General features: G+C 56.4%; 1 protein-coding gene across 3 annotated transcripts in view; it reads right to left on the reverse strand.

The window, feature by feature from the left end:
* Positions 1-13,850, reverse strand: part of MEGF8 (multiple EGF like domains 8) — a gene marked incomplete at its 5' end in the record, with an annotated part of 41,943 nt that overhangs the window by 3,677 nt on the left and 24,416 nt on the right. For 2 of the 3 annotated variants that reach the window (XM_081107562.1, XM_081107560.1), the window contains 14 exons: positions 1,341-1,473; positions 1,941-2,071; positions 2,161-2,331; positions 2,801-2,993; positions 3,303-3,462; positions 3,623-3,830; positions 8,312-8,526; positions 8,683-8,896; positions 9,030-9,153; positions 10,217-10,448; positions 11,194-11,417; positions 12,093-12,285; positions 12,795-12,975; positions 13,479-13,686. In XM_081107562.1, coding sequence (XP_080963688.1) covers positions 1,341-1,473; positions 1,941-2,071; positions 2,161-2,331; positions 2,801-2,993; positions 3,303-3,462; positions 3,623-3,830; positions 8,312-8,526; positions 8,683-8,896; positions 9,030-9,153; positions 10,217-10,448; positions 11,194-11,417; positions 12,093-12,285; positions 12,795-12,975; positions 13,479-13,686 — 2,587 coding nt within the window. The remainder of the gene's footprint in view (positions 1-1,340; positions 1,474-1,940; positions 2,072-2,160; positions 2,332-2,800; positions 2,994-3,302; positions 3,463-3,622; positions 3,831-8,311; positions 8,527-8,682; positions 8,897-9,029; positions 9,154-10,216; positions 10,449-11,193; positions 11,418-12,092; positions 12,286-12,794; positions 12,976-13,478; positions 13,687-13,850) is intronic. The other variant, XM_081107561.1, reaches the window with a different exon arrangement.

Raw genomic sequence — 13,850 nt, forward strand, 5'->3', positions numbered from 1 at the left:
TTCCTTGAGAACAGATCATTGTGCCCGTTTTTGTTCCCTACTGTGCCCCAGTGCCTTGCACAGTGCCTGCCATATAGTAGGTGCTCAGTAAACGTGTGAATGAGTGGATGGATCAGTTATTTTGTCCAGTGGAAACCACTCAGGCTCTAGGATCAGACCAGAATCAGTCCAGGCTCCAAACCCAACTGGCTGGCTGACCTGAGAGAGGACATGAAACATCTCTGAGCCTCGTTTTCCTCTTATATCTATACCTCACCAAGGCCTAGCACAGCCCTGAAGAGCCTTCCACTTCTGTGCCATCTCCACTGTCTCCACAGCATAGCACCCCTCGGTGATGGGCCTCCCCATATCCATCCTCCCTACCGCTATCGTTACTAGAACCTAAAGAAACCGCTGCATCATAGCTGCCGACAGAGCTGCTGGAGGAGGAGGGCTGAGTTAATCCCTGGGACTTCTTTTTGTGTTTTTAAGGCCAATGGGACTCTGATTATGTATCAAGAAAGCAACAATTCTGGTCCAGGATGGAAATGTCAAGCGTCAGTAAGGCCTGTGAAGCTCTGCTGGCATTTCGGGTGAGTTGCATCTTTGTAGATATGATGTTTCTGTAAATGGGTGGGGGTAACTGAGGCAAACAGGGGTTTTCTCTCCCCTCTAAACTAGAGAGAGAAGTCGGGCGGGGGGGGGGGGGAGCTGTACTCCAAGGAGGGAGCATGGAATATCCATTCTGTGGGAGGCAAGCTTGCAACATGACAGCCAACCTGGTGGCTAATGCAGGGGTTCCAGGAGCCCCCCTGGCCAAAGAAAGGAAATGGACTCAAGGAATTTGAATATGGGTGTCAGTAATGACATGAAGACCCCCTATCAGCTCAAGGTCATTATACCGGAGCTGCCACTTGGAGGAAACCTGCCTGAGACAGAAACCAACAAGGAAAGCAGGCAGTGTGCAGGGAAGAGATACTCCTGACGGCGCTGTGTGAGCGCCTGGATCCAACCACTCCTGAAGGCAGACTCCAGACCCCAGTTTTGAGAGCCAATACTATTTCTTTTTTGCTTAAGCTACTACAGATGGGTTTTCTGGCATTTGCAACATTTAAGTCGTGACTATCTACAGTGGAGTCTGTCTCCTCAGGAGCCCGAGGGATCCCCCAAGGGGCTCATTTCTGGGTCGCCCAGCCTCACTGCCTGGGGCCTGAAACTGACTTGGCCTCAGAAACAGTCGATCAAGCGGCCCTTTATCTCATGACCTCAGAGTTCAAAACCACAATGTCGGTCCTGCCTAGGCCAGGCTGCCTCCTCCCAGCTCTGATCCCTGGGCCCGTGACTCGTGTCTCCAGCCGCACCTGGTACTTGTAGCAGTCTCGGCGGTCACTGGGGGAGCTCCCCTGGCAGGTGCCCGTTTCTGTGTTGTTCTGACACGGGCAGCCGGTCCCGTCCTGCTCGTTACAGGTGTCCGCGTGGCCATTACACTGGCATCTGAGGAGGGGAGGAAGACGGGGGTTATAGTGCTCTCATGACCTGCAGGGGCCCTGCTGGACGCTGCATATGTGAGCTCCAAACCAGCCCAGAAGAGAAAACAGGCTCAAAGAGGTCCAGTCCTCACCCAAGACCACAGAGCTGCTAAGTGGCAGGGTGAGGGCCAGAGCCCAGCTTGAGCTGACCATTCAGAAGGAAGGCAGGCCGGGAGGGTACCTTGAGGCCTTTCCCTCAGCAGCCCTCTCTCTGCCCTCTAGTCTCTATCAGGGTTGCTCTGTAGCCTGCACCTCAGCACTGCCTCTGAGATTGGGGGTCTCCCATCTGAGTCCAGCTCCATCCCCCCACACCTGGCCCGGGGGCTCCCTGGGGATTTCATCTTCTCCTGAGGACTGGGGGCGGGGGGAGGGGCCTGACTCCCAGAGCTCAGCCCAGTGAATAGGGCAAAGGACCTAGGCCCGTCCACTTACTTGGTGCACTTCCCATCCAGGAGGAAGTAGCCGTGGAGGCAGCTCTCACATTTGTCCCCATAGCTGTTATTCTGGCAGTTTACACACACAGCCTCGTCTTCGCTGGGGCCCTCTGTCACCCAGTTTTCAATCTGGCCAAGGAAGGACGGTGTAATCACGAGAAGGCATGGAGCAGCCCCCCTCCCTCAGACCCAGGAGTTCGACATCCCAGCCCCTTCACCTCCTCTGGATCCAGGGAGTACTTCTCTGGATCCCTCCTAGCCATTTCAAGCTCCTTCCTGGAGACGCAGACGTGGCTGTTGCCACGACAGAAGGTGTGACAGGGCCGGCAGGTCCCGCCCCCCACGGCAGAACCCACGAACAGCGGGAGGCACTGCTCACAGTGGCTGCCCTGGAAGCCAGGGACAATGTGGTCAGAAGGATTGGAGAATCAAGGGGGTGGGGGCACGACAGTGGGGAGGTCCTAGGTTCTGAGATTCCCACAAAAGGGCAGCAAGCTTGGCACTTGTCGTGGGCAATCCAGCCTATCTGCTTCCCCCTGCCGCCCTCACTTACGCACCTCTAGTGGCAGGGGGTCAGTCCTTACAACCCAAGGTGCTGAGCTCAGAAAGCCCCTTCCCTAAACTATTCCAAATCCTCCTTCACGTAACCACCTTCCCTGGCCCAGCACCAACTGTCCACTATTCCAAGGCAGCCCCCCTGTGAATCCAACCCGAGCGGTGTCCCCAAAGCCTTCCCACACCTCTCTGGGACAGGGTTATGCCATCCCCAACCCCGTTTGAGGGTCAAGATGCCGGAACATGGGCTGAAGGCAAGGAAGGCCGGGTCCGGGGTCAGGGTCCGAGGCCTGGGCGGCCCACCTTGGTGTGGTTGCGGCAGAGCAGGCAGTGGTCGCGGGCCCCCACGCCAGCACACTCGCTGTGGCGGTTGCAGCGACACTCCGTGGAGCAGTTGCGTCCGACAAAGCCAAAGTGGCAGCGGCAGTGGTCAGGCTCCACGCACGAGCCATTCACACAGCCCTGGGCGCACACCGGGCGGCACAGCCCCGTGACACTGCAGGGACAGGGCGGGGTCAGGGCAGGGCAGTGGCCGAGCCCACCCTCACATCCTCACCCCTGCTGTTCCATCTCTCTCTTCTGTAGGAGCCTGCCCACAGCCCCTCTTCCTGGGGTACCCCATCAAATTCATAACCTTGCCCTCCACGGCCTACCCCCCTGGATCAATCCTACAACCATCACGCCTTGGACTTTCTTTCACCCTGCTTTGGTCCATGCTCCATCCCTTACTGCTCCTTACACGCTCCTACTCCAGTCTGTCCAGACCCTCTCCCCTGGACCCCACCCAGGCCGGCTGCAGCCTCACTTGTCCATGAGGTAGCCCGTCTTGCAGCTGCACTCATAACCGTGGGGCTGGTCATGGCAGTTCTGTGTCTCATTGCAGTCATGGTGCCCGTTCACACACTCATCCTCAGGGGGGCAGGACAGGAAGGCCCAGGAGGCCCCAGGACGCCCACACGTCAGCCCTAGCACAAGATGCAGGGCTTCACTGGGGCCTCTGTATCTCCCACCCAGCCACCCAGGCCCTTGCTCCTACTTCCCCTGAGCCCCACCTCTGAGACAGCCCCCAGCACCCCTCCATGCTCCCTGCCAGCCCCTCTCACCCCACCCCCGAGCCCCTCTCACCATCACGGGGGCCGCTGAGTCCACCTTCCAGGCAGCGGCCACCCCCATCCTGGCCCCCCCAGGCACACCAGCCACAGTGGGGGCGCCGCAGGCACAGGGCGCACTGGGTTGCCTGAGCACAGCCCAGGGAGCAGCTCTCGGGCCCTCGGAGCAGCCGCCCACAGCCTCCAGCCATACATCGCAGGGGCAGGTATGAGGGGCTCAGACACTGTCCAGAGGAGGAGAAATGCAGATCCACGGGGTCAGATAAACCAGCTACACCCTCTTCTCAGAGAGCTCACCCTCCCTGGCCAGAGCTGGGTGGGCCAAAGTGGACACCACCTGGGTCATCATGGCACTCTCCCTCTCAAGCATCCATAACCGAGTCAGACTAGGGACACCCTTGAAACTAGAAGGTTATATAACCCGGGGCTGCAGGGCCGTTTGAATGAGCAAATGACAGCAATGGCGAGGAGAGGAAGAAGCAGGAAAAGAAAGCGAAGATGAGCACCACACCCCCAAACGCCTATGGAGAGGCGGCTTTCCAGCTCCAGCTCCAGCTCCCGTCCCCAGGGACACCTGGCTGCGCTCTCCACCAGGCTTCCCAGGGGTCCTCTGTGTTGGTGCAGTGAGTCCTCTTTACCCGCTTGGCTCAGGGTACAGCTGCTTCTTACAATGACTCCAGGTGGAGATAGAAACGAGAATCAGGAGGACCTGGCTGCTGGGGCAACAGCTCCCGTCCTGGCCTGGGAGGCTGAGAAGTCCACCGTCAGCGGCTGAGCAGCAGCTCACATGCCGTCACTTATCACATCCTGAGACCCAGACAAGGTGCGTAATGAGGGTCAGGCTCTGGGGAACGGACCTCAGTGTATAAGGCCGTTTTACTTACTGCTCGGGCCTTAAGTAAAGCATAAGAGGAAAGAGATTCGTCTGGGCTGGTTGGCTGGCAGCACTTAGGAAAAACCAAAGCCAGCATGCAATCCTGAAATAGAAAACCCCGACTGCTGTGGCCGGAGCTTTGAGCCCTTTGAGGGTTATGGCCAGCGATGAGCTGAGCCTTGCTCAACAGTCAAATTCTCTACCAGGCTAGGCCTCTGGTTCTAAATTTAGTGCACCCATCGGCAGACAGCAGAGCAATCTGCAAGTTGGTGGAGAGAAGCCCGAGGCTCCAGTCTGCACAGCGCCTTCTGCTATGACCTCCCTAATGGCCAAATGCGATGCTGCCCGACTGCATTGCCTGTGCTCCTGGCAGAGACATATGAACATAAGTTCCGAGAGCAGGATCCAAGCTCATCTATGACGTGCCCACAGCCTAGCAAAGTGCCTGGGCACAAGGGAGGTGCTCAATAAAGAATTTGGTGGCCCTAGCCGGTTTTGCTCAGTGAATAGAGCAAACTGAAGGGTCCTGAGCTTGATTCCAGTCAAGGGCATGTACCTTGGTTATAGACTCCCAGCCCATGCAGGAGGCAACCAATCTATGTGTCTCTCTCACACCGGTGTTTCTCTCTGTCTCTCCCTCTCCCTTCCACTCTCTCTAAAAATCAATTTAAAAAATGTCCTTGGGTGAGAATTTAAAAAAAAGAAAAGAAAAGAAATTGGTGACAGGGTTAAAGGGGTGGGGGGAAGGGAGACATCTGTAATACTGTCAACAATTATATATATTATTGTTGAAGGGAAAAAGGGAAGGAGGAAAGAAGTCAGCCAGCCAGGGAAGAGAGAACTCCCTTGCCTGTGCCAGGCTCTGAGGCCAAAGCCATAAAAGAACATGCTGGATGGTTAAATACAGCTGCCCCTGAGCCAGATCATAGCAGCCCTGGCCTGCACACTCTTATGCTTGGTCTGTGCTGTGGTCGTTTTTAAAAACCTGAGCCAACACTTTAACCAGAAGATCTGGTGGAAGTCCTCTCACATTCGCAGGCAGGAGTTCTCCATCACTTCCGCCTGCCTCAGGCCTGGAGCTGCCCTGAGAGCCTGGCAGGCCCACAGGGGTGGGGGGAGCAGCACGTGCTCTCTTTCTGGTCCCTGGAGCACCCACAGAGACAAATGATGGCAATCTCAATAATATCTGGGAGAAGTTCCATCACCAGATAGAGCCCAGGCTGGGGGAGGAGAGGCCTCCGCTTGTTAAGCACCGACACTGCAGGGTCACACTGAGACCCCCAGAGGGACATCCACTCCCCACCCCATGCAGGGATCCTCCAGGTGTGTCCCAGAAAGTGGAGATTGGGAATCTTCCCGTGGGTGGAACCTGGGGCGTTGCTGAGTTTTTACTTAATGGCAGGCTCTGCTCCATGTTCTATCAACACATCCTCCCATTTAATTTGTACAACCTGCCTACAGGATGGTGTGGTGCAACACAAAAACATAATTTGGGTTTTGTTTGATTCCTGGCACAAAGCTACAATTCACCAGGAGCCCCTTTCTCCCATGAGTTTATGCTACTGAGGTGACTTGCAGAGGGTCACCAGAAAGATCAAATGATTAGAGGGGTATAACTTTTTTTTTTTAATATATTTTATTGATTTTCTACAGAGAGGAAGGGAGAGGGATAGAGAGCCAGAAACATCTATCAGCTGCCTCCTGCACGCTCCCCACTGGGGATGTGCCCACAACCAAGGTACATGCCCTTGACCAGAATCGAACCCGGGACCCTTCAGTCCCCAGGCCGATGCTCTATCCACTGAGCCAAACCGGTCAGGGTGAGAGGGGTATAACTTTTAGCCCCACCCACTGACCAGGTGATTAAGCTCTATAAAAACTCTTGAAAAATACAAGGTTCAGAGTTGGTATACACACCCGCTGGAAGGCTAGTGTGCCCAGAGAGGGCATGGAAACTCTGTACACCCTCCTCATCTGGCCCTATTAACCTCCTCACGTGGCTCTTCCTAAATCACATCCTTTGTAATACACTGGCATTAGTAAGGAAATGCTTCTCTGAGTTCTGTGAGCTGTTCTAGCAAATCAGCAAACCTGCAGTAGGGTTGCTGGGCACTGGATTTATAGCTGGTGGGTCAGAAACACAGGAGGCCTGGACTTGTGACTGACGTCTGGAGCGGGGGCAGTCTTCTGAGCTCTTTAACTTGTGGGATCGGCACTACTCCAGGTAGAGAGTGTCAGAAGTGTATTGAGTTGTTGGATTCCAGGTTGTATCTGGAGAACTGGTGAATTGGTCACTGGTGTTGAAACACCTCAGATGGGGCCCGGCCAGTTTGGCTCAGTGGTTGACCATCTACCTATGAACCCAGAGGTCACGATTCGATACCTGGTCAGGGCACATGCCCGGCTGCGGGCTCAATCCCCAGTGGGGGGCATGCAGGAGGCAGCTGATCAATGGTTCTCTCTCATCACTGATGTTTCTCTCTCTCCCTATCCCTTCCTCTCTGAAATCAATAAAAAAAAATTTTTTAAAAAAAAGAAACACCTTACATGGGGTCTGTTGATATCAGTCTTATTTTACCAAGGATTCGTGTAGACTCATGGGTTGAGATGGTGAGTCACACCTCGATTGGGTCTTACAACTGAAGATATGAATGGGCATGGACATTGGTGGGAACTGGAGACTCGGAACTCTGGCCCAGTGACACTGCTTCCAGATATGACAGCAGGAAGTGAATCTTGTCTGCTGCTGGGGAAGGGTGGGAAGATAAATGCTTTCAATGTCTGTCACTGGGACAGTAAAGCATGCTGGGCAGAGGCACCTTAAGAATGGGCTTTATGCCCTGGCCGGGTGGCTCAGTTGGTTGGCACATCACCCCATACACCAAAAGGGAGTTCAACCCCTGGTCAGAGCACACACCCAGGTTGCAGGTTTAATCCCATCAGGACGTGTGCGAGAGGCAACCAATTGATGTTTCTCTCTCCCTCCCTTTACAAAATCAATAAAAAATTTTTTTAAAAAGAATGGGCTTTATGAGAGAGTATGCACTGGGCAGTCAAGGGGCAGACTGTCACTGGCATATATAGTGCCTCCCCAGACCTTCCAGAATTATCTCTCCAGGCCACAGCCACAGATGAGGGGCGGGTCTGAACCCTAAGTTAGAACCATGTGCTCCTACCCCTCCCTGGCTGTCCCCTTGGGCCAAGGATGGACACCTAACTCCTCAGCTGAGCTGAAGTCCCTTTGAGAATGTCAGCGAACCAATGAACAGAGATGACTGCGGTCTCTAGAATTAGAACATCACCTAGACTGAGGGTCAGGGCTGCCTTTGGCCATGTGTGTTATCACCGAGCCGAGAACCCGGAGGATGGAGACATGCAGAGAACCGCTGAGATCCGAGACCACGTGGCCCAAGAACCATGGAGCAGCACTATTTCCTGTCAACATCCCATCGAATACACCCCGTTCCTTCTCATAAAACTAGCTCAAGTGGGTTTCTGTTTCTTAAAAGCAAAAGTTTCAAACGCAGAGAGAGAAAGAGATGGAGGAGGAAGTGGAAGGGTTTGGTAGGAAGAGGGATGGTTAGGAGTCATGGGAGGATGGCGGGGAGAGCTGAGTGCGTGAGGAAGAGCTGAGAGAGTGTGGCAAGAAGACACAGGGAGACTCACGAGGCAAGGAGGGAAGACAGAGACACTGGGAGGAGAGAAGAGAAAGGGAGTGAAGGCGAGACCAGAGTGAGGAGATAGAAAGGAAGCAGGATAGAGAAGGAAGCAGCGGAGAGAGTCAGGACAGGGCAGAGAGGAAAGAGCCCAGACCTTGGCAGAGTGCAGTACCTGTTGGAGACTGCTGCTCCAGACACAGTGCTGCCAGCCCCCGTCCGCACCCTTGGAGTCCAGACAGGAGGTGCAGTTGGGCAGGAGTTGACAGGGAGTGGGGCAGGGCAGTGGGGGTGATGATTCCACCGGCATCGGGGACACGTTCAGCAGAGAGTGGCTGAAGCATGTCCAGTCGTAGGTGGGCTGCACGGAGAGGATGCGGCGGGTCTCCCCTAGGGGTGGGGGCATAGTGATTAGAACTGGGATGCTGGGAGGCCCACCTCCCTCAGACCAGGAGTCCAGGCCCCCAGCCCGCAGCCCCTCCTCCCTCAGAGACAGGAGTCCAGGCCCCCAAACTTTCCTTTCAGGGACCCAGCCTCGGTGCTCACCTGTCCTCTTGAACTGCCGTGTCCACATGCACTTGCCCTCCCTGGTACACTGCTCGCAGTCGGCAGCCCCACACGCAGCCTCTGAGCAGTTCCCTGCCCAGAAGACCTCTCGCTGATTGATCCGACAGTCATTCTCTGAGGTGCAGGACCCGTTGCGCCCGATGCAGGCACCCTCGGGACAATTGGTACACCACTTACAGCGGGGGACAGATGCCTGGTGGGGGAAGACAGACTCTATGAGGTCCTCGGGGTCCCCAGCATCCCTCCTGACCCAGATCCTCCCACCCAATCACAGCTGAAGAGCATGGTGGTTCCTGAGCCCCTCCACCCTCCCTCACACCACTCACCTCTCCATCTCCAGGCTGCAGGGTCCGGGGATGGCGGGCAAGGCACTCACTGCAGGTCCGGAGACGTCGGCATTCCTCAGGGGAATGAGGCATTGGGGAGCAAGACGGTGCCCCACAGCCCAGTCTGGGGAGACACAAGGCCTTGGCTCATCCCACCAGCCAGGCCTCATCCCTCCTCCTCCCATCCCCGCCTCCAGGCCCTCTTGTATGCCAACTGCACTCAGCACAAGACTCAATCCTGCTCCTTCCCCATCCCACCCGCCAATGGTCCCATGTCCACCGGTCACCCAGGCCAGTGACACTAAACAACATGTTACATCCTCCTGCCCCTCCAACACCAAGGCTTTCAGCCTCTTGAATTTCTCTGACCGTCCCCTCTTGCCCACCTCTGCAGACCTTTGTTCAGGCCTCTTCCCCTTGCCCTGGCCTCCTGTCTCGTTTCTACCTGCAGCCTCCCCTGGTCACTCCCTCCCTCACAATAGCCCCAACCTCGCTTTCTGCCCAGGACTGCCCCTGCCACCTCCTGCACAAATCTTTGTGGCTCCCTGTCATTCACAGTGGAGGTTCATAACCCTTTACCCAAAATCTTTGAAAGCCCATGTGCTTCAGAACTTTCCAGACTTCAGAAAAGCAGTGAATGTAAGCATTCTTACATAACACCCCATACATCCAACCCTCTACTACTGCTGTAGTAAAGATGGTGGCACATTTAATGGGACAAGTAGAGCCAAATGAGTCCGTGCTAAACCTATGACAGCGAGCTCAGCTTCCTGACGCGTTCAGCTTCCCAAACTACAGATGAGGGGCTCTGTGGACTGGATGGAGCCAGCGCCTCGGCCAAGCACTGGGGAAGTGCCTTCTGAGCCGACCCCTCCCAACTTTCCAGTCTCGTGTTCTCCAAACTCAGGTGGTCTTGCCAATCGCAGCCCCACCTCTGAAACTTCGCTGGTATAAAGCCTCCTGGTCATTTAGGGCCCAGTTCAGACCCAGCTCCTTCAGGTGGTGCCTGAACCCCATGGATAACACTCCCACAAGCAGGACTGCCCCCTCGGAGTTGCCCAGCCCGCCCTGCCTGTGATGAGCTGCCCATATTCCCATGTGAGCCAGCAGCCAGCCTGGCCCAGCACAGAGCCCCTTTGGAGAGCACCAGCACCACCCTCCCCTGAGCCGCCAGTCAGCACCATTACCTGTGGGCCTGGTCCCCAGACAAGCAGACCCCATGGCACCAGGTGCAGGCCCCAGACTGGTTACAAGCTTCAGGTGACGGCAGCAGGCGGCAGGGGTCGGGGGGCATGGTCAAGGCCAGCAGGCGGCCCAGGGCCACACCCCCAAAGCCCCCTGAGATGTACAGGCGGCCCCCCACTGCCGCTACAGCATGGGCCACAGACTCCTCCATCGGGGGCCCCACAGAGGCCTGGCCTGGGGAAAGAGAGAACAGGCAGGAGACCCCGGGAAGAGACCTGCACAAAGATACCAGCCAGAGAGGGACACCGAGCAAGCAGTGAGAGAGGCTCAGGAGAGGAAAGACAGTCGGGGCAGGACAGGGAACGACAGACAAGGCCTGACAGGCCAGGGAATCAGACACAGATAGCCAAAGACACAAAACCAAAGAGAGGGGGAGAGACACAGAGAGAAAAAGAGGAGCATCGAGTGGAATGAAGAGTGAGACAAATGTTGCAGTGCAGCCCTAACAGTTGTTGTTTTTCTTCTTGTAATGCAAGTGCCTGGCTGAAGCTCTGACTGCCAGACATCCCTTTCAAAGAGGCATCTGCTTCAGGGAAGGCTATCTGGAGTCACACGTTGCCACCCCGGGACCAGGTAGATAGAGCCGGGCGCCTCCCTGATGGGGGCATCTCTGTTTTAGAGAACTTGGTTGATTTCAGTATCTATTTGGGCTATTTGTTTGTTTTCTTTTCCTGTGCTTTAAATCCTGCTCTTATGTTTTAAATTCACCAATAATGAGTGAGCCAGTAGAAATCCTAGGCCCACACCATAGAACCCAATAAAAGCAGCAAAATAAACTTTTCTAAGAAAAAAAAAAAAGGAAGGAAGGAGGGCATCCCCTTGGGTGTTTAGGAGCTTTGCCTGAGTCTGAGGGTCCCAAGTGACTCCTAATGAGCAGGGGTCCCAGGCTAGGCGCTCGCAGGGATAGCAATGAACTTACGGGTGAGGTCAGGCAGCAGCCAGGAGTTGCAGTTGACCTGGTAGAGCAGCACATCGCTGCTGAACTCATCAGGGTCCGAGCGTCCCCCCAGGACCACCATGGTGTCCCCTAGCAGCGCTGAGGCGTGGAAAAGTCGGGGGCGGGGCTGTTGGGGAGACAGGTGGCCTGTCAGAGCCCACAGTCCTCTGCCCACTCTCTCAGCCCACTGACCATGCTGATTCTCCCTACACCCCAGCGCCCACCAGCCCACCCAGTGATCCTTCCTCAGATCTCACCTCCTTCCTCCAGGAAACCTCCCCCCTTCCTCAGCAGGCCCCAGAGCCACCTCCTTTCCCTGCACTCCCACATCCTGTGCTCTGTGAGCTCCGTTACCTGTGGGTCTGGTCCCTGGACAAGCAGACCCTTGGCACCAAGTGCAGGCCCTAGACTGGTTACAAGCTATTCCCCAGGAACTAGCCCAGACGGCTTAAAATGGACGTCACATTTTCATGTAACCTCACCAGCTGGGCTGGGGGCATCTGTGAAGGACTTGGAAATATGTTGAGTGGACGGAAAATGCAATTGTCTCCAACCAGCACATCCAAGGTTGCAAATTCTCCCACACCCCTCTCTTTTGGCCTTGAAGGCAGGAAGAGCAAGGAGCTCAGAGTCCCAGTTCCAGATGGGGAGGCCAGGAGGGGGAGGGGCCTGCCAGGGCTGCACCAAGAGCGGGAGGAGCAGAACCCGGCCTCTGAACTCCTAGTCTAGGATTCTTTCTTCCAACCCAGGGATGGAAGCAGGGCAGACTTGGGATGCCACAGTTCAGTTCAGGGGACTTTGAAGAAGGGGAAGTAGGAGTCCAGGTTAGAACTAGTCCTGGATCTTTGGGATAGGGAGGCCCCCTCCCTTCCACCCACTACATCCATCTGTCAAGACCACCTTTCCTGACCTTTGCCCCCTGAGAAGGGGCCAGCAGGCTCCAGGTTCGGTCAGGACAGTGTAGGGAGTAGAGCTCGGAGGACGGGGCTGCCAGCTCCACATGGAAGCGGAAACCCCCAAACACGTAGAGAGAGTCGGTGGCCTCGTGGTAGACAGCAGAATGACCATAGAGACCTGGGGGGCGGCGGGGGGGGTAAGAAGAGAGGCTGGGGAAGGCCTGGAGATCAGGAAGGCCCCCACCTTCCTGGGCTCCCCTTCTCATGACCACAACACCTTCCCAGGCCCTGAGGCCACAGACTCAGGAGCCCTTCCCAACCCCTCTCCCCGGTGAGTTCAAAGGATAATCATCAGAGGCTCTGGGGAAGGGAAGAGGGAGACGGGTGGCCAGAATGTCCTGGGGACAGTGATCAAAGAATAGAAGGAGAGGAAGAGAAAGGAGACTATCTGAGGGACAGTGCTCTGGGGAGAGGAGATGGTGACCAGCGTTACTGGACAGGAAGAGGGCAGCTTTTCATGGAGTCAAGGGGAGGGTGTTAGAGAAACTGACTCCTCCTTCTCAAGAGATGGTACCTGAGGATCTGGGTAGGGTCAGGGGAAGACAGGGAGGTAACAAGGGGTGAGGGCAGCGGCCATAGAGTGTGGGGTGGATGAGAGACGGCTGTGCTCTCCGGGCCCTAGCCCACCTGTGGGGGGCGTCCCACTCTGCGGTCCGGATACCCAGGTGCCAGTCGCCAGCTGGTACTCGAGCAGCTGCTGGTTGAAGCCATTTTCAGGAGAGTAACCGCCCACCAGGAGCAGAGACAGGCCTCTGCGCACAGTGAGGGTGTGACCAGCGACAGCTGGGAGTTCCACAGTCTGAGGGGCCTGAGAGAGAGAGGGCAGAGGTCATGGGAGGCCAGAGGTCAGGGGTCATCTTGAGGGTAGAAGTGAGACTCAAAACTCCCCACACTCCACTTGAACTCGCTAAGGAGATAGTGAGCTGCCCGGGCTGGTCAGACCACAGGCCCTCGGCCCGCCCCGGTCCCAGCGGGTGTGCAGCAGGCCTCTTCCCATGCCTGCCTCTCAGCGACACCTCTTCAGGCAGCAACAGCCTGTACTCCTTTGGGAAGCCCTTGCCCCCCTGCTCTGGCTCTGGCTGCGCAGGCCGACTGTACCGCTCCGCAGGCTGGCCCACCAGGGCATCAGACCCCTTGACCAGATCAGCTGGGGAACACAGTGTGACCCAGACGGCCAATGAAACTCAATTCCGGGACTTGTGCTGGAGCCCAGGAGGAAGCCATGACCTCTGGGGAAGAAATGGCAGGAGCTCCCTGGTCATCTCAGCCAGAGCCCGGTTTTAGGGCTTGGGGGTGGGGAGACATGCTCACCTTCTCCTGCCGCCACTGTAGGGTGGTGAGGTTGAGGACCCAGAAGTCGCGGGCGACGCCCCCAGCCGTGAGCCCCCCCATCAGGTACATGGCACCACGGCCAGCGGGCACATAGGCAGCTGCATGGAAGGAACGGGGCGAGGGGCCTGGGCCCCCGTCCTCAGCTCCTGCCAGCATCTGTGTCCACCTCCACTCACTCACTGAGTACCTGGAGCCGACACAAAAATGCAGCCTCACTGTCCAGTCATCCCAGCATCCCCTGGGTGACGCCACACTTGGCAGATATCCCAGCATCCCCTGGGTGACCCTCCTATGACAGTCACCTTACGATCCCCCAGAGTAACACCACCCAAGTAAGTATCCATCCCTGAG

Source organism: Myotis nattereri, assembly GCF_964212035.1.
Source record: "Myotis nattereri genome assembly, chromosome: 15".
Classification (NCBI taxonomy): domain Eukaryota; kingdom Metazoa; phylum Chordata; class Mammalia; order Chiroptera; family Vespertilionidae; genus Myotis; species Myotis nattereri.